Here is a 22,831-nt window from a genome sequence, read left to right on the forward strand (position 1 = left end):
ATTTATATCTATGATGTGCAGCAGTATGGGAAATATGTTGATATGTATACATTGTGAAATCGTTTGCTCTCTGGACTATTTAGGAATAGTGTTGAAAATCTTTGGCAAAATGTCTCAGTAGTTTCACTGTTATTCTTGGAAGTGATGATGGCCCTTATGACCCTATCAGCAGCAATTAAGAGCTTTATGTGGACATGAAATTGGACTTGACTAGCTGTTATAGTGTAGTGTATTTATTGTCCATCCCAAATGACATCATTGGTTACTGGAAGAAAAAAGTAAAATCCAGATATAAATCTCATATATAGTGTGTTTCTATAGACCTAGGCAAAGACGCCCACAACCTAAAAGATTATACATTGTAAATATCTTTCATCAGTGTAACCCCAAATCTAGTTGACTCCCATATCCACAGTGACATACAATAAATGAGCATACTGGGGTTCAGAGTATTTCTCAGGTTTACTTCAGCAGGTCACATGGCGACTGGTGCACATTAAATGTTTCTCAGATGTATAATCCTTCAGTTCATTCAGCCAACTTACACTACACATGCTACATCTTATGTAGGCCGACCCGACATCCCGACAACCACACAGGGAGCTCCACACAGCAGAGATTGGAGAGAGATGATAAAAACTTCCCCCTAAAAGCCTCATTAGATACAGAGCCCAACACAAACCATTCAGCACCAGCAGCTGCGTGGCTACTTTCCTGGTCGGCACCTCAGACAACGAAGGAAACATGAGAGAGTAAAGGACTCAATTCAACAGCTGTTCACTAGTAGATTAAGATGAGACACCTCAGTGGTGCAGCAGATAATTATGAACTTACTCATATTAAACTCACAAAAAACAAACCGCTTGAGAAGACAATGTCCTCTATATAAATGTTAAACTCAACAATAAGCAGCAGAAATCATTCAGTACTGAAAGGTTAGCCATGAGTCTAGCTGAGGGCAGTGGAACTGTATAAACAGCACAACAGGAAGTCAGTCAGCAGGTTAGCTGTAAGGATATTAAAAACAGAAAAGTATCCTGTCACATATAGCTTTGAAAAAACTGAAATATTTAACTTCACTGAGTATGAAGAATGAGAAGAAAATGTGAATGTGACTATGTTATGGATCTGGGCAATATCATATCAATATTATATCAATATTGTGATATGAGACTAGATGTCATCTTAAATTTTGGATGTTGTAATATCGTGATATGGCATTAGTGTTGTCTTAGTGCTTGGATCTGCATTACTAATGATTATTTATCAAAAACCTCATTGTGTAAATATTTTGTGAAAGCACCAATAATCACTTCTCAATTATTGTCACAATATGAATATTGAGGTATTTGGTCAAAAATATCGGGATATTTGATTTTGTCCATATTGCCCAGCCCTACTATGTTTTATGACAAAAGCTATGTTGAGTTCACCATGAAGCTCTTATTAGATGGGAACAATGATATGAATTGGTTGTTTAATCCCTGAACATTCCTCCAACATACAATATTAAACTCTGCTGTCAACTTTCACTTACTGATGATGAATGATAATTGGTATGTTGAGTTGTTGATATCCAGCAACAGCAGCGGAAACAATGACATCATTTAGCTACATAGATAGTAGTGTATAGGGAACTGCAATTTAAATACTCGTGTTGTGAGATGTGTTTCAGCCAGCAGAGTGTGTCACATGTGAGTGTAGCAGTGCAACAGTGGTGGAAGAAGTACTTTATGAAAATATTTTACTTAACTTAAAGTACATTACAACAATGAAAAAAAAAATACTCAATTGAATCCATACAAGTAAAATCCTGCATTCAAAGTCATACTTGAATGTGCACTACACAGGACTTTTCTAAAAAAAAAAAACAGGTCTGTGATTCTGATTGAATGAGGGCAGAGCTGAGATACACACACGCAGAACAGAGAGGCAGGATGAAGCTCTGCATTCACTCAAAATTCGACGATGTGGCAACTTCCCTCAGGGTTGTGTGGAGGTGTGCAGAGATGTTAACATGTTTATTTGTGCTTTAGAATAAAATCACTGTGAATCAATCAGAAACTAACATTTTATTTATGTGACTCAATGCCAACACCACTCGCTCTTTTCATTCTCTCTCTCTCTTTCTCTCTCTCTCTCTCTCTCTCTCTCTCTCTCTCTCTCTCTCTCAGTAGTTGAACCCAGGAGGAGGGGCCAACTGTCAATGCTGTGTATTTACAAACACCAGCCGACAAATCCTGCATAGTCTACCTTTAAGTACTCATGATGCAAACTGTCCCCATGTAGAGTGATATATCATAAACATATTATTGGAATATTAATACTGATTTATTGACATGTACATGTAAGCAGCATTTTAAAGTTGTCACTGTGGAGCTAATCATAACAAGTTATACTTTGGGGTATAGTCTAATCTATAACAATGCTATTTTATGGTTGTTTTACAAAGATTTTTTTTATTTATTTTTAAGATTGTTTAGACGTTTCATGTATAAAATATTGATCTGAAAATAGTAATAGCTGTGCAATAAATGTAATGGAGTGAAAGGTACAATGTACTAAAGTACAGTTGTACTTTAATAAATAATTCATAGTTACATTCTGCAACTGAGAAATCACTATTGGGTTTTAATGTGTCAGACATAACTGACAGTTAGTGCGTGGGAGAAAGAGAAAAGGGCAGCAGTTTCAGTTTGTTGCCTGTCAGCTTATTAGTTGCTCACTTGTTATTCTCATCAGGAAATAAAGTTGGCTTTAAACCCAGCAAGATACAAAATATTCCATATTGTCATAATTCAAAACTATACAAACCTACCACATTTTACACAGCTAGTGCTTGAAAGGACTGATTCGTATGCACTGAAACAGATCGTTGGACATAGATCACACACCTGCCCATGTGAGAATTATGTTCTTTGATTTTTTGGTTTTTAGTCCAACACATACTGTGTGACCTTCAGTGCCACACTTGGCACAGATCTCAAGATCACAAGAGTTCATTTATTCATCATGCTGGTGAGCTTACTGGACTGGCAGCAGGGTATTAGTACACAAAACCTCTAATTTAGCTTCAGCTGTCAAGCATGCATCTTTCCATTGAAGATTTTGTGGGGCATCACATCAACCATGTTCTGGTGTTATCATGCAGAAAACATATGATGGACAACATCCTGATAGTATGAGGAGATGAAATAAAAGTTCCTTTCATTCCCTACCTTGTTCACATTTTTGTTGATGCCATGTATAGTCTTTATTTTCTTTCTATTCTTTCTTCTTTGCTCTGCTATCCTGACTTTCAGGCACTCCACCATGGAGGTCAGTGAGCAATACAAGTTTCAACATGCTGCATGGAACCATGCTCTGGCACTGAGAGCAAACACTTGAGCACCCATCAACAGCCCTCAACAGCGATTTTCATTACTGCTGCTCACTCACCACTTAAGCATGAGTGTATAGAGTATGATTATGGCACCAGTGGTTCACTGGGGAAATGCCATGTAAAAGCATCCGCTGATGGTGACGGAGTGGTATAATCATAATGATGAGTATGATGGCTCTCAGCTTTATATAGTCCAGTAGCAGCAGCAGGGTGGCACAGTTAGTTTGCCCTTGAACAAGACACCGACTCCCTATCAATACTGAGGTGATTTTAAAAGCTAAAGGGAAATAACATCCGCCTTAGAAAAGTTAAGTATTTAAATATATCTCCTCTTTTATGATGATAAAAATTAATTTCAATGATTACCTGTTCATTCATCCCTGGAGAAATAGATGAGACATCTGAAGCTAGTGCAACTGAAGCTAGTCTAGTACTTAACAGCTTAAAAAAAGATCAATCACAGATGCAAGAAAATTTCACAGAAAATGTTATTTATTGTGAGTTTTGCTTTCAAACTCATCCAAGGGTAGTTACAGTTCAAACATTCTCCTGTCTTCAGCATGTACTCTTACATTTCAGCTGCACACAATAAAATTAGACATTTAATGTGTCAAGAATTTAAAACAGACAAACATCACAGGCCCAAGTAAAATACCAAACAAACATAACTTTCAAATTTAGATTCAAAGACTGTAATTTGTCAGGATTACTGACAAAATAATCCAAATTTGCAGCATAACAACATCCATGCCATAACATCAACACCGGCTTAGCCTTTTCTACATTTTTACAAGTATGTTTCTCATTGTAACTTGGCTTCTATATCTAGTTATGCTGATCATTTGACAATCAATGCAATTTTTGAAGGCATCTATTTATCAAATCCTAGCTATCCAAATTGTACACAGCTGCCACTAAACTTGACATCAATATTGTGAGTGCAATAAATGCCAAATCAAATTCAGCCAAATTAAATTTTAGTTTGTGTGATGCACTAAAAAAGGCACTTCATCACATTTTTTTAAAATCACATGGAGTGTAGCGTTGTCACTATAATTTCAATACAGGCACATCCTCAGGCATGAAATCTGTATTGCAGTAGTCATAAATAATGTAAGAACGATCAAGTAACATAACTTGACAAAAAATATCAAAATGTCCACCTCAAATGGTTTAAAATTGTAATAAAACCCATTCATGTAATAAATGATTAGACTGGTGTGAGATCACAATGTTACTCTACATCAACCAGGGGTAAGCGGTTTAACACTTGAACTGTTGACATATTTTTAAAATTACATTCTTTATAGTTTTACTGTATGTCTGCATATAAATTACATTTACAGGCTTTATTACGATTTTTAACAAGGCACATTTGTTTCTGACAAGTTACACTATCAGGCAGTTTTTACATTATGTCACAACTAGGTGGTAGTGGTATCTCAGGATATTTAGTTTGATGAAAGGATTTAATCTTTCAGAGAGGGGAATAAATGTCAGAGTCAATTCATTTATGGCAAAATAACTATATACTGTATAATTCACAGAAAAAATAACAGTCATGGACCAAGGCAGGGCAAGAGTACTTACAGAGTACTTTTGTACATCTTACTTTGTTCAATAGTCTTTACATGTCTGTTAATTTTGCTCACCAACTCCACATGGCACTGCAATACCTGCAATAAGTGGCTAACTGAATATTCTCAGTGTGTATGAGGGCTTGGTTGACGTTCCTCACTAAAAAAAGAAGAAAAGAAGAAATACTGTATTCTTATGTATCTACTATGTTGTGTGATTCTTGTTCCCTGGTTGACCATCACTGTGACTTCTGACATTCTAGAGTGTAATCAATAGAAATAAGCGATACCATGAGAGGCCTTGTGGTGACCAGTAATGATCCCATTTACATTTCGATGTTACGGGGTTGGCGGTTGCCCCAGTGATATAGTGCTGAGGTGTCATGCCATGGTAACAACTGTTGAACTGCAGAGGCGTTGTATACACTGCAGGCACTCCAAGGCTGTAAATCACAGCTTTGTTTTTTAGTAGGTCTCACAGACTTTTAAATCTGCCCCGTGGGGCACACAGGGTTGATATAGGACACATAGGTTCCCACCCCAAATACGCCATGGGATCTTTATGGTACAAATAAATAATTATGCAGGAAAAGTGTGGAATAGCATCATTTGTATCAATAATATTCTAAAAAGGCAAATACGTCATGTACGTGTCTGTTAACACACTACTTAAAACAAACTGACAAGACAGTAATAAGAGGAGCATTAAAAATCATGCAGTTTTAGCTTTCTCTTGTTGTAAATCAACAGAGGAGTACCTCTGACAAATTACTAATTTTATTTTTGTACAAAATTCAGCGTCATACTTGTGGGATACTGAAACATTTGGGATTGCCAATGACAAATTAATGGCCCTGTGAAATCTTTGCAAATGGTATTCACTAAATGTGTTCTTGGAAAAGTTACTGGCAACTGGAACAGTGTGGGAGAGCATCTTAAGAGTGGTATTGTTGTGTTGATACTACCTCAGCCAACATAATCAGTAACAATGCAGCAAGTGGACAGTAATGCTGAAGACAGGAGAGCAAACACTTTTTGTCTGAGGGTTTGGAGTGGTGTGGGTGTGTGTGTGCGTGTCTGCGTGTGTGCATGAGATGGGGTCAGATCCGAGTCAGCTGGTGCCAAAAACTGGACGGCATGAAGCTTTCCATCTTGTCTGCTAAGAAACCCAGGGGTGCAAAGAGTGTGCTGAAGAACTGAAAGGGAGGGAAAGCAGAGTAAGACTTCAGTTGAATGTATCTAGGAAGAGGTTTTCCCTTATTTAAAGAATAACATTAAAAAACATCCACTTCCTACAGCCATTATTTCACTAAAACAGTGTTATAGACAGTTTTATCCCCGAAGCTTTAGGTAAAACATTTCCTCACTCATGAAAAAGCTAAAACTGAATATATTTATTCATGCAATCTGGAAGCTGTTTTGCAGTTACAGTGAAGAGAGAATCTCTTGTCAAAGCAACCAATTTTTGTTTGTATAAGCAGTGCTGACATCTTAATATACTTTTCCGAAGTATGCGTGATTCTTTTTTCAACACACTTACAAAACGTCGAATGAATCACGCTCTTTCTTCCTCAGTTGCTTTGTTTCTCTTTCTGTCTTTAAAGAGTGAACCATGAAGTGAAAAGAAATAAGCCAGAATAATTTGTGACAAATTAGTCTCCACTTTTAAATCCCGCCTGAAAACGCACATATTCAGAGTGGCTACTCTGTCTCACACTGACTATGCAATCACATTCTTGTTTATTTATTGTACTAATGCACTTTGTAGTCACATTCATATTTATTCTTTATCTTTGCACTAAATGTTAACTGATTTATATTGTTTGATGTACTGTTGTTGTGTTATATGTGCCTTGTAAGGTGTCCTTGAGTGCTTTGAAAGGTGCCTTTAAATAAAATGCATTATTATTATTATTATTATAGAAAACACTGGGCAAAAGGCTGTTGATCATCATCCTTTTAAACTGATTTGTGATGTGTGAATTAAGAAGAGTAAATACAGACATCCTGTATTGTTTCAGTAGTAATGTGATATATAAATCACTCACCAACAATAAACAATAAATAATAAACAATAGGTTGTATTAAATCATTATTAAGAACTCTAAAAGCATGTGACTTGCTAAGTAACCCTTATACATCCTATTCACTCCTGATATAAATATGACTTTATTAGAAAAAATGGCCAGTTGAAGAAGTTTACTATGAACAAAAATGAGCTATGAGAGCAAGCAAGCGTAGCTTCAAAGTTTTAATACGCCTGATAAATACAATGTACAATTAATGTACAATCTGAGGAGTAGCTTAACTACAATTTAATTTGACCACTTTTCAAATTCAATTCAATGATGACCAGTAGGACATAAATCAGCTGGGATTACGATATAGGATGAACAATTTATTAAGTTTGTGTAATAGACTGAGTTAAAGGTGCAGTGTCTATTTCCCATGAAAAATTAAATGTGTTTAAATTACCTTAGAATGAGCCCTTTATATATACATAGGGATCAGGTCCCCCTCCACGGAGCCTGCCATATTGCACTGCCATGTTTCTAAAGTAGCCCAGAATGGACAAACTAAACACTGACTCTAGACAGTCTTTGATGTTTTGTGTTCGCAAGGTTGGCAGCCACCATAGGTTCTCCTACACGCTTGGAAAGGGAGCGTGATGGGGAGGAGTATTCAGCTAGTTGCAATTTGCAACCTGACCACTAGATGCCACTAAATTCAATGCATTGGTCCTTTAAGGTTGGTAATAAAAGTAAGATGTCCTCAAATACATTAAAATATGGCTTCTCTCTGAAACTACTTGTGGTGTGCTTGATACACTTGACACTTTTAATAGTCTCATAAGTGGTCATGTACTTCTCTAATCCGATTGAATATATGAAACACATCCAACTACTATACTATACATGTCTAGTATCCATAAATAAAGGAAAGGCAGACTGCCACCATCATCGCCACAGTCTTGCATTGCTTGGATCTTTGTATCAAGAGCAGCAGACTCAGAAAAATCTGTTTTTCCTCAGACGGCAGTGAGGACCTCTGTGTTCCTCCCTCAATGGTTTTCATGCACTCTATCTGAACATTACACAAACCAGGCTTGCCGACCCTGCTGTAAAAATCCTATCTGCACCCAATCTTTCTCATAACAAAAGGAGCACTAGATGTTCTTGTTTTTGCTACAAGTCTGCAAGTCTATGTAAAGGCAGGTCCTAATAAACAGGGTGACTATATACAAAGGATTAGCCAAAGTAAGAAGCTTGCCAAACAGGCTAAAACAGACAACACAACACTTCTATAATAAACAAACAGTAAAAGGAAGTCATACATTTGTGACTTCTAAATCTTTAAGGTTTTATGCTACACTGGTATATTTGCTGTGACCATAAGCTTGCATTGCTCAGCTGTGGTAACTGATAGCTTAAGCTGGACTACAGCTTGTTTTGGAGAGAAACACTGACTTTACAGGCCTACGACTCCCATGAGCCTCCAGTGTTACCAACAGTGATGGAAAGCAGTAATTACCACAAGGGTTAAAAGGTTCAGGTTACAAACAACATGCATTAAAACATAGAAAAAAGATCCAAATAGAGATTAACAGAATAAGTAACCACCCAGTCAACTTACAAGTCGAACCTCAACTGCGAAAATATGATCAAATTTATACAGAGTTGTTGATTTTAATCAACAAAGACATTCAAAAAAGCAAACCCTGAGGTTTTAGTTACAGAATTTTGGATATTTGGTAACAGTACTTACTGCTTTGGCAAAGACACCCATGAGCTCAGGGAACTGATGTGTGAGCATGGCCAGCATGGCAGTGAAGGAGCAAAGGCCTGCTGTGAAGAGGATGAAGAAGGGAAGCTCTTTCTTTGGGTACACAGACACCTCGTGGAATGCTGCAGTAACGATTAGAGACAAACAGCCAGTGAGAAAAGGGAGTAAAACAAAGTCAGAACTGAAGTCAAGTTTAAATAATGAGAGGATGATTAATCGTGCAATCAAAAAGGGAACACATTCATAGATTGCAAGTAGATTAAGGCTTTTGTTCTTCAACGTACAGGGCAGTAATTCCCTATCTGCTGTTTCTGTGCATCCTGGGTAGGGATAAAACAGATGACCCTTCTCCAATGGATAGGGAATTATCCGGAAGGCTGGAAAGACAGAAAAAGGAGCAAAAGGTTCATTGAATTAAGATGAACCACATCTAAAGGATTACTTCATTGCACAATATGAAAAATGTGTGGGAAATGTGATATTTTAAACCATGGCTAGATGAGGCTGTTAAATAGTTAAATTGCTGCCACAATTTCCAATAAATCATCTAAGTAGCAAAATATTATATAGAGGGATAAGATACTAATGTCATAATGAAATATAACAAAAACAATATACTTCCTGTGAGCAATTATGTGTGTGTTCTGCACACAAAAACGATGATACAATGATTTAAAAATGAGGACATACATGGAGTATAGAGATGTCTGAAGATTCAGATTACTTACTTTTAACTGAACCAAAGAAAATAGTTCGCTTTTCTATACAAATAATAAAAAAATGTTCAACACAGAAGTGTACAGTAGAGGAAGTAAAGGTGATACATACTGCCCTCCCAGGTGCAGTGTAGTAGGTTTAAGGCTCCCTCTGCTCTCTTCCAGTGCTGCAGGTGGAAGAAAGCATATGCCACTGCCTCACTGTCACCCCTCTTCAAGATGTGCTCTGGAGGCAGGATCAGGCTCTTCATCTCTAATAAGTACTAAACAGAAAAAAAAGAAAAATACAAGACTTCTGTTCAGTACACAATACTATGCCAACATACCATTTGGCCCCTGTGAACTTGGTAAAGCACAACAGAAGTTAGTATAGCTGTACTTCACACTGTTGTCAAGAAGTATCACAGAACTATTTTTTTTTATATTTCTATTTGGTTAAGTTATTTATTTTTTTTATCATTCTGTGTGGTTGTCTGGCTCTTGCCAAAACAGTGTAATTCCTTGTTGGCAGTAAATTGTTAGTGAAAAACTCTTTAACATTTTAGATGGTCCCGAGACCATGTCAGCTAAGACGCAAAACCCATGATCCATCTCTATCACGTAAAAGGAAAAATGCTGGGGATCTAACATCAAGCAGATCAAATAAATGTTTCTTTGATATTACCTATTTTATTTTATCTCAATCACTTATTTTATTTTGTTCTTATTGATTTTATTTGTCATTTTTTAAATCTATTTTATCTAGTTTTTAAATAAGTATATTATTAATTTATTTTTTTAATACAAATGTTTTGGTTTTCATTGTAGTTTCAGAACTCCTGTGCATCAGTCTCGAAATATTTTTCCTGTTTACATTTGTCCCATCTTATTATGGGCTTGTCAGTTGTCTATGAAGCACTTTGAATTACACTAACCTTTATAAAAGTTGTAATGCATATACAGTTTGTTTGATTGATTGATTGATGTGATTTGCTCTAAAAAGTCAAAAATCTCTTCACGCAGCTTTAATGGTTTCATTCACATTTTCTCCTCGTTTCTCAGTCAGCGCTTCAATTATAGTATCCTATTGTGCAATTCCCTCTGGCAAACTCCCTGCAGACTGAAAACACATTTTCTTCATGTGAGGTATTTGTTGAGAGCCTTATTTTGCAATTGTTCAAGGTGGGAGGGAAAAGCTTTCCAAAGCTCTTGTGTGTGTGTGTGTATGTGTGTTATTGTTACAGTACAGTACATTCATTCCATGAATGTGTAACATCCCCCACTCACCCCCTCCTCTCTTTCCCTACTGTGTAAGTTTGTCCCAGTGAGTCAGTCGGTTCACTGTGCTGACAAAGGCCCACATCCCAGAGTTACAACCTATAGAACAGGTATGCTCTCAGAAATACCACAGAACACGCGTCTACAAATAATTGCATGAGCATGTTATGTATTGCTTTTCTGCATTATTTTTACTCCAGGTTTGCTCTGTCTATGGATAAATCATTAATAGGCCTATACTGACTTTGATGAACCTGTCACTCTATATAATTTATGTCTGTGGTTCCAAGTGTAGCAGGGGTCTGTGTTAAACAAAACCTATACGCAGGGCTGGGGCCCCCTGGGCTGGATTCCCAGGCGGCCAGCTTCACAGCGCTCTGGATCTCAGACTGACACTTTGGGAAGGTTACCCCACAGCTAATCCTGTCTAATCCCTTCCATGGTCACAGGCTCAGCCAGCCATCCATCCATCTATCCAACCAGCCAGCCAGACCCTGCTGCTTTACCCATCTCCCCCTACCTTACACTCTGTCTCCACTCTTGCCCCCATGATCACTGTCTGCACAGGCTCTTTAACCTTGCTCATCCCAATCTTTCTCCAACTCTCCTTCATACTCTTTCATTTTGCTACATATGAGCCTGTATCCCATGTCTCATACTGGCTATGTGCCTCATCCATTTTTCTCATCATCTCAATCCTTTCTTTCAAAGTTTACTTCACTGCCAGTCTGCAATTACTCAGCAATTACTCAGAATCCTGTTTTCTGTCTTTGCTTCTTATTACTGGCTCATGCTAACTGAATGGTCACACACCTTGCACCCAATTCACAATTTCCTGTTCCCGAGTCCGTTCATCCATATCTTTCTTAGTTTTTTCAATCATCACTTACTTAAACCATCAGTGTACTCATTCTACCTCATTGTAATACCTCAGCCATATTTATAAGATGTGAATTACATTGAATGCTTTGTGTAGGAGGTTTTTACCACACACCTCTGTTGTCAGTCCCCCATTCACCGCTTCATTGCCCTCTTACTCTGAGGCTGAATCAACCAGACTACAGGTGTGAACACTCCACTTCACCCATCTTCCTCAGCTTCACTCCACCAGGCCAGCAGCCTGTCCTGTCTTATGACTGCTTTTCTTTCCATCCCAACACACTGTGTAGTCATCACAGGGACAGACTGCTACAGACAACCAGAAGCTGCTCGTTTGTACTTCTCACTTATCCTGTCTGACTTACTTAAAATCAGCTCTCTCTGCTCCAGTAAAGACACTTAACTGTCTGCCTTCAGCCCCCAAACCATTTCTGTGTCCTTTCCTCCTCTGAGCGTAAACCTTTCACCATCCTCTACTCCCCCTGCATCAATGTAGAGCCATCCAGCCATTGCAACCATAACATACTATTTCTACCACTGTTCTGGTGTAGAGCACAAGACATCTGCTGTATCTGCCCATAAAACAGCATTGTTGTTTCAAATAACACATCAAGACTGCAGGACAAGCATGAAGGTCTACATGACAGGTCTGAATTTGAAAGTGAGAAAATGTGTTCATTTGGTTATACCTGGATATTTTACAGATAATAATGGATATTTCTACCAGTATATGCCACCTATGTAAGTCTGGGTCCTCTGTGTTTTAAGATTAACCATTTAGAGAGGCTGCCTGCTCAGCTGTCCTTCCTCGCATGCCACAGCATTAGACCTGGTGACACCTCAGTCCTCTGTGCTGGCCAACCCCACCACCCCCTACACCCCCACCCTTCTCTCTTGTTCTTCGGTCTGCTTCTCCACTCCCTGTCGCCTCTTTGATGAAGGGATTGAGTTTCATGTGTTCTCCTTTTATCCCTGGGCAGTCATAAGCCCAGAGCATAACTCATAAGCTGCCTTCTGATTCTAATCTGCAGCACTTTGCTTCTCACAATGGGACACACAAGCAACAACAATGACATCAGCCCTGTAGTTGCTCCATATGGGTTGGACAAAACACACACACACACACACACACACACACACACACACACACACGTGCATGGACTGAACATACAGTAAAGACTAACAGGTGTTGGGTTTAGAACACAAACTAAGATGAATAATTTCATACAGTCAGTAAACACCACTTTTAGCTACCCCTACCTGTGCTGAGTGAGTGGAAAGTGGCAGAAAACTCTTATTTGTCCTAAAGTGTGCAAGGATAAGGCAAATCCTAAGCTGAGGCGCAAGTCATGTTACTACCCCCTTTTCCTTGTCTGAATCAAACCTCATCCATCTTAATTCAGAACAAACCCAAGACTGCTACTCTGTCTCAATTTACAGATGAAAAAGCCAATCTCAGAGGAAAACTAAGCAGCGGTCCTGCATTTCTGAGCCTTGACAGGGTATCTAGATGTGAGGATGTCAACCAGAATGAGGTGAGATGAGAAACCGCCATCCAAAGTGGAGCAAACTAGCGAGGTAGATGGGGTGGACTGCTTTGAAATCAAACATATGGACCAAAGTAGTGGTAAATGTAAATGTAAAGCAGATTCAGGTAGCCAGAACACTTGATCAGCCATCCAAACATCCAGCAAACTGTCAGTTTCTTAACCACTTGCTAGTAGAGAGGCTGATTGGAACAGATAGACAGATGGGGAAAAGAGTGGAGGAGGAGTAGAGGGTGATAAATAGACGGTGGGGGGAAAAAGGATGAGGAGGGAAATAGAGGCAAGATGGAGAGCTGGTGAGGTAAAAGGGAAAGGGTCATGTGGGAGGAGGAGGTGAATACAGCTGTGTGTGAGTGAGTATGTGTGTGTGTGTAGCCTTTTGAGCAGTTTTAATAAGCGCACGTGATGTAGCCTAGCATGATATTCATATATAATCTCCTTGGCATGCTTGATAACACACACACACACACACACACACACACACACACACACACACACACACACACACACACACACACACACACACACACACACACACACACACACACACACACACACACACACACACACACACACACACACACACAAATGCTTGACTTAACAATGTTCCTTTAGTACTCCACCTGTCCGAGGGTGGCAGAGGCTGTTGGCTTGTTAGTGTTTTATTAGCCATGCCAGCGGTGTGGCTCTATAGGATTTGAAGTCTGTCAGTAGGTCATAAGGTAAGGGGTACTAAGGGAAGGTAAGTGGTAAGTCACCTGTGATGGATGTTGTGCCACACAATAACAATATAGAGGTTTGTAATTCAATTTGTGCTTAAATATTATTTCTGTTGTACTGTTCTTGAATGAAGCACCTGGAAATTAATGAACTTTTCAACTTGTTCTGTACTTGAGCACATTTGAAGATGTAGGAGGGGGTTTCTTTATATTTGAAATAAAACTGGACCCAGTGTTTTCCCCAAATACTGTCATGGAGCTGTAAACTCATTTTGAAGTGATTTGTTGTTTGTTGGCTGTGAAGTAATGGTGAAGTGAAGTGAAACTGTTTTGAAATAACACCATATTTAGTTGTAGCAAAGGGTCATGATATTGGTATATTTGAATGGCTCATTATGAATCACTCGAGTTATCTCAGTCTATTATTGCCAGCTTTTACAGGCTATAAATTTTGGGTCAACAGGTGTCTATGCTGCAGATAATGTTTAAAACTAGTAGAGCTGCAACAATTACTTAGTTAATAAATTAGTTGATCGGCAGAACATTGATCAGCAAATATTTTAATCATCAAATAACTGTTTAAGTCATTCATCTACAGTTTTAAGCAAAAACTGTCAAACATTTGCTGGTTGCTGTTTCTCACATGTGATGATCTGATGCTTTTCTGTGCTACACATGATAGCAATCTGAATATTTTTGGATTTTGGACTTTTTTCACTATTTCTTGAAATTGTATACATACAACAATTACTTTATTAATCAAGAAAATAATCTGAACTTCAATCACTAATGAAGCCCAAAAAACGATCACAGTTGATTGAGACATCAATTACAGCTTAAGGCATTTATAAAAGACAATTGTCACTATTTTTGATATTTTATAAATTACATATTTACTTGATTAATTGAATTATTGTGATTATTGTGTTTTTCTCTATTGCTTACACACTGTACCTGGACCTATTAACTAAACATCACAAACCATGACACCATCTAGCAAATGACTATTCCTGTTTCCACTCATGTGCTCATTTTGAAAGTGCTGGCATTCAATATCATTAACTCTAAACATTACAGCTGGAACCCAATTAACACACAATTCCAGTTGGAAGCATTAAGAGTCAAAATTGTTCACACACCAATCAGAACCTCAGGATAGATAGGCAACGGGGCCGTGAGTAAGATCATTTGTTTTGGAACAATGAATCCACCAAGACTTGAGGCAGAATAAATGTGATTGCTTTTTTCATGTACAAACTTTCAATGGTTTATTTTGGTAAATATATGGACATTAATTTAATGTATTCTCAGTTGCATATTTTTTATAAGACATTTACTTTTTCACTCAGTTTCAGCTTATTTTACTTCAGTACAGTGAAAGATTAAACATTTTGAACATGTATATGTGCTGTGTCTTCATACTGTGTTCATTATTCATTGTAGTAACAGGTTTTAATGGGAGTGTTTTGACTGGAATTCACCAATGTGTGTAATTACTATTTGGATGTTTTTTTGTGATATCTGAAGACAAAGTTTGGTTTAGATGTACGTTTACATAGTTTTGAGTTGAGTTTTGTTTTGACATGGAAGTTTATGAAGATGAGTGTGCTGTTACGCATTTGTGTTTAGACTTCTGGGAAATGAAGCATAATTTCAAGAAATGTGTCTTAGCAATTGAGAAAAACTGTAAACAGAAATTGATTAAAAATCTCTACACACCTGAATATGTGACAGATGTTTGAAGGAAAAACATGGCTTTAATTCACTCACTTATGAAAATATTTATGACAGATGAATTCTGAGAAAAACAACCCTGCAGAGGTGTTTAATAAAAAAGAAAAATCTGTTTTGGGGGAAGACAGGCCAGTCCATGTCAAAAAGGCCACAGACACAGGTGCACTCATTGTTCAGATGTACCAGACAACACAAAGCAACAGACTTGACATCACATTGCTATGAGGCCTGAGTGAGTACCAGATTCCAGAGTAAAATGCTGAAAGACAAGCTCATCACATTAATCCTCTGTAAAACATAGTTAAGCTATTCACCTAAACTTTCAGGAGTCATTTTGATAAAGTTGGCACTAGTGGCCAAAGACTGACATTTGGGGGAATGAGAGTGGATGAGGGAACATGAGAGGATAAGAAACAGGATGAGGGTATGTGTTGAGAGGAGAGAGGACGGCTGCCTCAGGGTGCAGTGGGTAGGGAGGGAGCAGTTGGAAAGACAATGAAGATGAGGGCCCTCACTTTAAAATCAAAGGCTGGATCAAAGTGTTGGCTGACGTCTCCCCCCTCCAAACACAAACACACTGACTCTCTTTCTCTCTCTCTCAGAAAAGGAGTCCATGAGATGAAACAACACCACACTACAAAGGCTAAACTGAGACAAAACTCTGCTGCAACTAGTTGTGTATGACTCTGTGTGTGCAGGTGACATCTAATCCTGTGGGAACTGATGTGAAAACCCAGAGAGATAGCTACTTGTAGTCTCATGTGTGCCCTGGTTCAGATATATACAGAACTAGTGTCTATTGTGAATAATTATGACCAATTTGTTGTATTATAGTTTTCCTTATGAGCCAAAGGTGAAATTCAAACTGAACTACCTGCAAAAGTGCATACTATGGCACTGTCACTAGTCAGATGATTAGGTCAAACACACCCATCAAACATACAATAGTCATTTAAACTAACTATAACAATAACATTCAGTTAATAATAACCAAACTCACTCATCTAGAGAAAGAATTAGCAAAAGTACATATGAACCACGATTCAGGGTGTAAATCTGGAACTACAGGTGTGATGAAATAAGTTGAAAGCGGCTGTATGAAGAACCACACCGACACCTGCTGGTGAGCTAGCAGCATCACTCCAATGAAAGTTGCTATATCTGAAAGTTGCACCACCTGTTACTGCTGAGATAACTCATCTCTGTCTGACTGGCTGATAGCATACCTGTCTGCCTGCTTTGCCTTCTTGTGCTGGCTGCGACCTTTACACATGGTGGCAGTCATATGAGCCCTGCATGATCATACTGAATATTAAAAAAAGGTGTATCAAAGATGCAGTGAATATTTAATAACCTGAACCACTTGCAGTATAGCAGGGGCATAGATGAAAACATACTTTTATGCATGTGTCTAATCATGAAGATTCAAACAGCGAGTGTGGGAGGGGAACACATATGAACAGTCTGTCAAGATATGAACTATTACCAGAAGGAGTCGTGTGTGGCAATCTGTGTTTGGAGATAAAAACTGAGGGGAAATTTAAAAATCATACATTTGCATTCTAGATTTAATTCACATTATAATTAATGTGGAGATTTAATAGATAATATATTTAAAAGTGTTTCCAGGATGCCTCAGTGTCAAGCCAAGTCACACATATTTAAGGTTATAGTGATCATTTGGTTTGACAGGCCCACAAAAGCCCTCAGAGTATATGTCACATTAGCATTTATGACTGACCTTTGGCACGTGCGGATTGAACTCAACAGCTCTGTGTATGGCCTCCACAGCATTCATCTCTGCTGTGCTGAGTCCCCGCCTTGATGCTGCCTCTGGTGAGAACCTGAGAAAACACATCTCATATAACACACTGTCACTGCTCACAAAGTTACACGGGACTGTTACCCGCAGTCATATACACAAGGTTAAGTGTTAAGAGATATAGATGTTGAATGTTATGCAAGGTTTAACCGATATTTTAAACAATATGAACCAAAGAGAAACTTACTTATCTGATACAGCCCGTGCTTTCAACAGTGCAGATGTGTAGCATATTGTGGCTGACTTTGGCAAGCTGATGTCTATAACAGAAGCAGAAAATGGGGTTGTGTGACATAATAAACCACATTTTCAAGACAAATTCAATGAAATTCAGCAGTGATGATGGGATGGTTAAATGTTACTGTATGTAGCCATACCATCATATTTGGCAAGGACAGCTTGGACATCAGCATATGCCTGAAGCTCTAGAAGTGCCTCCAAGAGGTTTTCGTGTATATTTAACATTCCCAACAATGGGAACTCCTTCATTAACTGTAAAGAGACAAAACATCATATGTTAATATACCATTTGTGATCATTGTACTGCATATTGTTTAATACAATAAACTTATTTAGGATAGAAACTTACATCTCTCATCATTTTCACTGCTTCTTTAATCCGTCCCAGCTTGCGTGCACACATTGCCAGTCTACGTTTAATGTATACCAATAAGTTGATATCTTTTCCAGCTGTGGATGGCAAACAGAAAATATGACATTTAAAGCACAAAACAATTCACAGTCAAAAACATGAATAACATGGATGCAATTGTAATTAAAGGGAAACAGGATTGATTGTATTAATTTGACGTTGCTTCTCTGATCACATGCAACATCTCAGGTGGGTATATGTGGTCTGTTCTACTTGCAACCACACACCCACCTGTGATGTAGCATTGCACAACAGTACATTGTGAAGCAGTGCAGTGCAACAGTTGCACAGTGCACACAACTGGTTAGCTATTTTCTTACTACTGTGCCTCAGGGTTTACAACGGATGACCTATTGAATATTTAAATCCATTCTTACCAATACTCAGTGCTTTTTTGAAGAGGCGCTCTGCTTCTGTAATAGTTGTGGCTTCTTCCTCTGCTAAAAGCACATAGGCTGCAGCACATCTGCACACATGCAAAAAAAGGTAGACCTCATTAAAAACATAAAAAGGGTGGATTGTTGTGGCACAATACAGTAGTTACATTTGCATGCACATTAGCAAATTGAGTCGTAATGCAATCACAGTTTGAGCACGGCAAAACCCATAAATACTGTATATATGAAAGTATTTATTCTTCACAGCAATTTACTTGGATAATTCACATTTAACAGCATTATTACAGCAGATGCTTGATAGAACATACAGCATAGTAGGTATTACTTTCATGTACATTTCATGTGACAAACTGTGAGTCTTTGAAGACAGCACCACAGATATGAGCACACATGAGCCGAACTGATACATCGGCTAATACATTATTGGATTTCTAAAACTTTCACATACCAGTATCTGAGCTTTATGGAGAGTTGGCAATGGGTAACCATGTAAAACCTCTTTATAAAGGTAACAATACTTTATTTGTCACACATACAGCATTACATACTGCATTTAACTCATAGTAAGTACTAGGAGCAGTGGGCAGCCATTGTACAGAGCACAGGGACCAGCTTCAGATCTATGTTAGTGCCTTCATCACAGGCAGACAGGAGAATTAACCTATCACACATGTTTTTTTGACAATAGGAGGAAACCAGAGCACCTGGAGGAAACCCATGTAAGCACAGGGAGAACATGCAAGCCCAAACTGTAGTATTGGCACCTGTGACATTGTTACGTGGATATAAACACTGTAACTGTTAGTGTACCTGAGCTTTGGTATGTTTATAGATATAGCATTTAAGGAGAAATATGCAATGGATAATGAGTAGAACTCACTCATGGTTCATTTCTATGGCCTGGTAAGCTGCTCTGATCCTGGCTTGAGGATTTCTCTCTCTCCAGGCCTTCTGCATCACTGAAAGAAGAAGATGTGCTCAGGGTTATTATAGGCTCATTATGGTGGCCTTATAACACTGACATAGTCAGTTATATGCATCCAAGTCAAAAGACCAAAAACAACAAAAAGCAATATCAGAGAAATATTTTACATGGAACAAAGACATAGCACATCTGTAGTTATGCTTATTGTATACTGTCTTCATTTTAGAACTTTCGGCTTAGGTGGGGTTTGTATTATTAAAACTCACCTGCATCCTCTGGCCTTAACTGTTGAGTGTCTCCTGTGAAGAAGGTCTGATGGTCTTGAGCAGACAGGTTCATATCATAGTATGTTAGGGGTTCCTTCCCAGTCACCCAGGTGTACCTGTAGAGTAAAAATAACAGCTAAAGTTTTATTGAAAGCAGTAAATTAAGTTATGTTCAGTTCAGATGTCGATTGATATTGATTACCAATGCCAAACAGACTTTGCAAGATATCTTTGTAAACAGTGTCACAATATAACACAAACACATACCTGTTGTATTCTGCTCCTCTGAAGAGGTTCAAAGGGTTTCTCCAGACTTTACACTCTGCCAAAAGGAATCCATTATTATTAGTAGCAGTAACACTACTGGCAGTGGTATTGTTGTTACAGTGGGAATCATATCAGTATTTACCTGAGACACTGGGTCTCGGCTCTGCCTCTCCATTAACTGACGAGAACAGACCAGTCGTAGAGCTGCTCTCAACTCCACCCAGGAGAGGACGCAGGTGGCTCACCGAAACTTGTTCGATGAATGAAGTCCCATATTTACGAAAATACCACCACTCAAATATCTGTGACAAGAAGACATTCTCAAATTCACAAGGTGACAAAATGCTTCAGTTATCCACAGGTAACTATTGATATTATTATATCAGTGCACCCGTGGTAACTTTTTCTGTTAAAAAAATAATTCAACCGATGCACAGTAACTTAAACTGCTAGAAAACACAAAAGGCAAAAGGCTTTGTTGCTATAATAACAATGACCTTATGGAATTTCTGATTGGTGAACATCTGCTATTTCTCTTTTCTCCGCTATTACACACTGTATCTGTCCATTGTGTACATCACATGCTTTTTTATTTCTGTCTAAAAAGATCTTGATAACATTGTCAGTCAGTTGTAAAATGAATCTGATTATTTAAACATGTGTACACTCCACATCATGTTTCTCTGTATGCAACAGACTGCAATACTTATCAAAGCTCACAGTCATCCAGTAGTGCTAGAAATAACTGAGGTGATAACTCACAAGGATGAGTCCAGAGATGAGGGAGGAGGTTCCAGTGAGAGCCACGTAGAATTTAGGGGTCAGTGTGTTCAAAAACACTGATGCTGGATAGAAAAAGAGACAATATTCAGTTAAGTGCCATCAGTGCCAGCAGTATTGTGCCTGGATCTCTTTCCCCTTCACGTAACCCCTACACACATGTAGCCCCATCTCCACACTAAAAGACCTGCAGTTTAAAGGAGCAATACATCGATTATAGTGGCTTATACGTTTCAAACATAAAGCATGCTATACACGGGGTTGACAATGCCGACAGAAAAACATTGCTAGCAGAATTTTGTACAGCTGGCAAGTAGCAACATAATGTAGTACATCGCGTATGTCATGACAATAGTAGCCAACTTGATAGCACAACAATAAACTACTAAATCTTAAATATATTCAATGAGCGCAACACTTAAAAATCAATGTAATTAAGATCCGGTAATACTTATTAAATACTCGACTTAATCCTGACCACAATGCTCCCTTTATTGGTGCTAAACTCACTCAAGCAACGAGCTGTCAAATCAACAGCTCCCGCTAATGCCAGATATCCGGAGGCTAACAATAGCTAGCTAGCAGTTCCCTTAATTCACCTGAGGTAAGAGTTTCCTGCAGTTTCAGCGGGCTCCACAACACGTATATCATGATGAGCACCATGCCCAACCAAATTAAGCACACGTAGGTCCATGACCAAGAGAGCCAAGACTTTAATTTCTCTGTAAATCCGAGAGATTGGGGATTACTGCTAGTGGTGTCCTCCATGTTTCTCCGGATGTCTGTAAACAGAGGAGTCACGTGACCACGAAGTGAGAGGGCTTCCGGGGACTGCAGATAAATATTACTATGATTGTTATTGGCTGGTTTGTTTACTGTTCATTTCAACCTAATCCAACATTATAAATGTAATGGTTAGAGATGATCGGGTTCACACAAAAGCCTTGATATTGAGTTCATAGTATTAAAGCCAATGTGATGAAAAAAGATCCTGTAGGTCAGTGTAATGAGAACATATCTCAAAATAATGAGATAGACTAATACGATTTAATTATTTTAAGATACTTTCTCATTATTTTAAGATACTAAGTCATTATTTTAAGAGACTAAGTCATTATTTTGAGATAGTGTCTCATTATTTTGAGATATTACGTCATTATTTTGAGAAAGTTTCTCATTATAATGACTCACATAGGCCTATATTTCATCACATTGGCAGAAATGAGCTACTTTAGACTGGCAAAAAATATATAAAAAATACCAGTATGAATAGATAAGTGTTGTATAGGGACCCATTATAGAATATTTATGGTGCTCAACTACTGTAACTAAATCTTAAAAAATGAATAAGAGTTTCTAATAGGCTACATTTGCCAAGTGCTGTGTGCTTAAGTAGTAATGTTTTTAGTTAGCCTATTATGTCTTTCTCAGATTTTAAGAGTGATGGAGTTTATTGAGGCAAATAAGAAACAGTTATTTTGACAAGTAACCAGATCTTAAATCTCTGAAATATAAATACACAGTGAGTATTATTTCAAAGCTGTATTTGTCTCTGCTTGGAATAAACCACAAGCTTGGTAGGCCTATGTGGCTTTAAGGGATATCTGCCGACATTCATCATCAAGTGCAGCAGTCAGGAACCTTTACCAGCACTCATCGTACCCTGTACTACAATTTATGGCCAGTAAGTGGTGCCATTACATCATTTATGTGTTCGCTTTTGTGGTTATTTACTGACTGCAGGTGGAGACAATGTTCTATTTTGATTGCCTCTTTATGTTTCTGTTTTCATTGCAATATAAAAAAGAAATTAGTGTTTTGGGGCATGTAAGTGTAGGTACTCTTTCATTCTGAGCCTGTATTTTCTGTAAATTAATTGCAGAACAGTTTTTGCAGTCGTCATTTAATGTTGAGAATCAAAGCCAACCTACTATGGCTTGTTCTTCAAATGACCAAATTGAAATTGCCTGTCCTTTGGCATTCAGAGGACTCTCTTTTCCTACCGTGTACATAACCATAGAACTATATACTTTCTAAAATATAATAATTCAGTTAGATTCTTGCTAGAAGTATATTTTTGGATGCGCACAACCCCACAGCACTTCTCACCTTGCATGACTGACTCAC

The 22,831-nt window shown here is 38.2% G+C and overlaps 1 protein-coding gene across 1 annotated transcript; it reads right to left on the reverse strand.

The window, feature by feature from the left end:
• Positions 1-5,117: 5,117 nt before the first annotated feature.
• Positions 5,118-21,472, reverse strand: LOC128355613 (suppressor of tumorigenicity 7 protein-like). The gene is made up of 15 exons (XM_053315923.1): positions 21,304-21,472; positions 20,687-20,769; positions 20,067-20,226; positions 19,925-19,979; positions 19,658-19,773; positions 19,347-19,425; positions 18,446-18,534; positions 18,006-18,106; positions 17,794-17,908; positions 17,604-17,676; positions 17,336-17,438; positions 9,571-9,721; positions 9,027-9,119; positions 8,725-8,864; positions 5,118-6,155 (listed from the first exon to the last, which is right to left on the reverse strand). Exons 1-15 carry the CDS (start codon positions 21,470-21,472, stop codon positions 6,060-6,062), a joined length of 1,623 nt encoding a protein of 540 aa, XP_053171898.1. The 3' UTR covers positions 5,118-6,059.
• Between the last annotated feature and the right edge of the window lie 1,359 nt (positions 21,473-22,831).

The sequence above is a fragment of the Scomber japonicus genome, chromosome 3, assembly GCF_027409825.1.
Source record: "Scomber japonicus isolate fScoJap1 chromosome 3, fScoJap1.pri, whole genome shotgun sequence".
NCBI classification, from domain to species: Eukaryota; Metazoa; Chordata; class Actinopteri; order Scombriformes; family Scombridae; genus Scomber; species Scomber japonicus.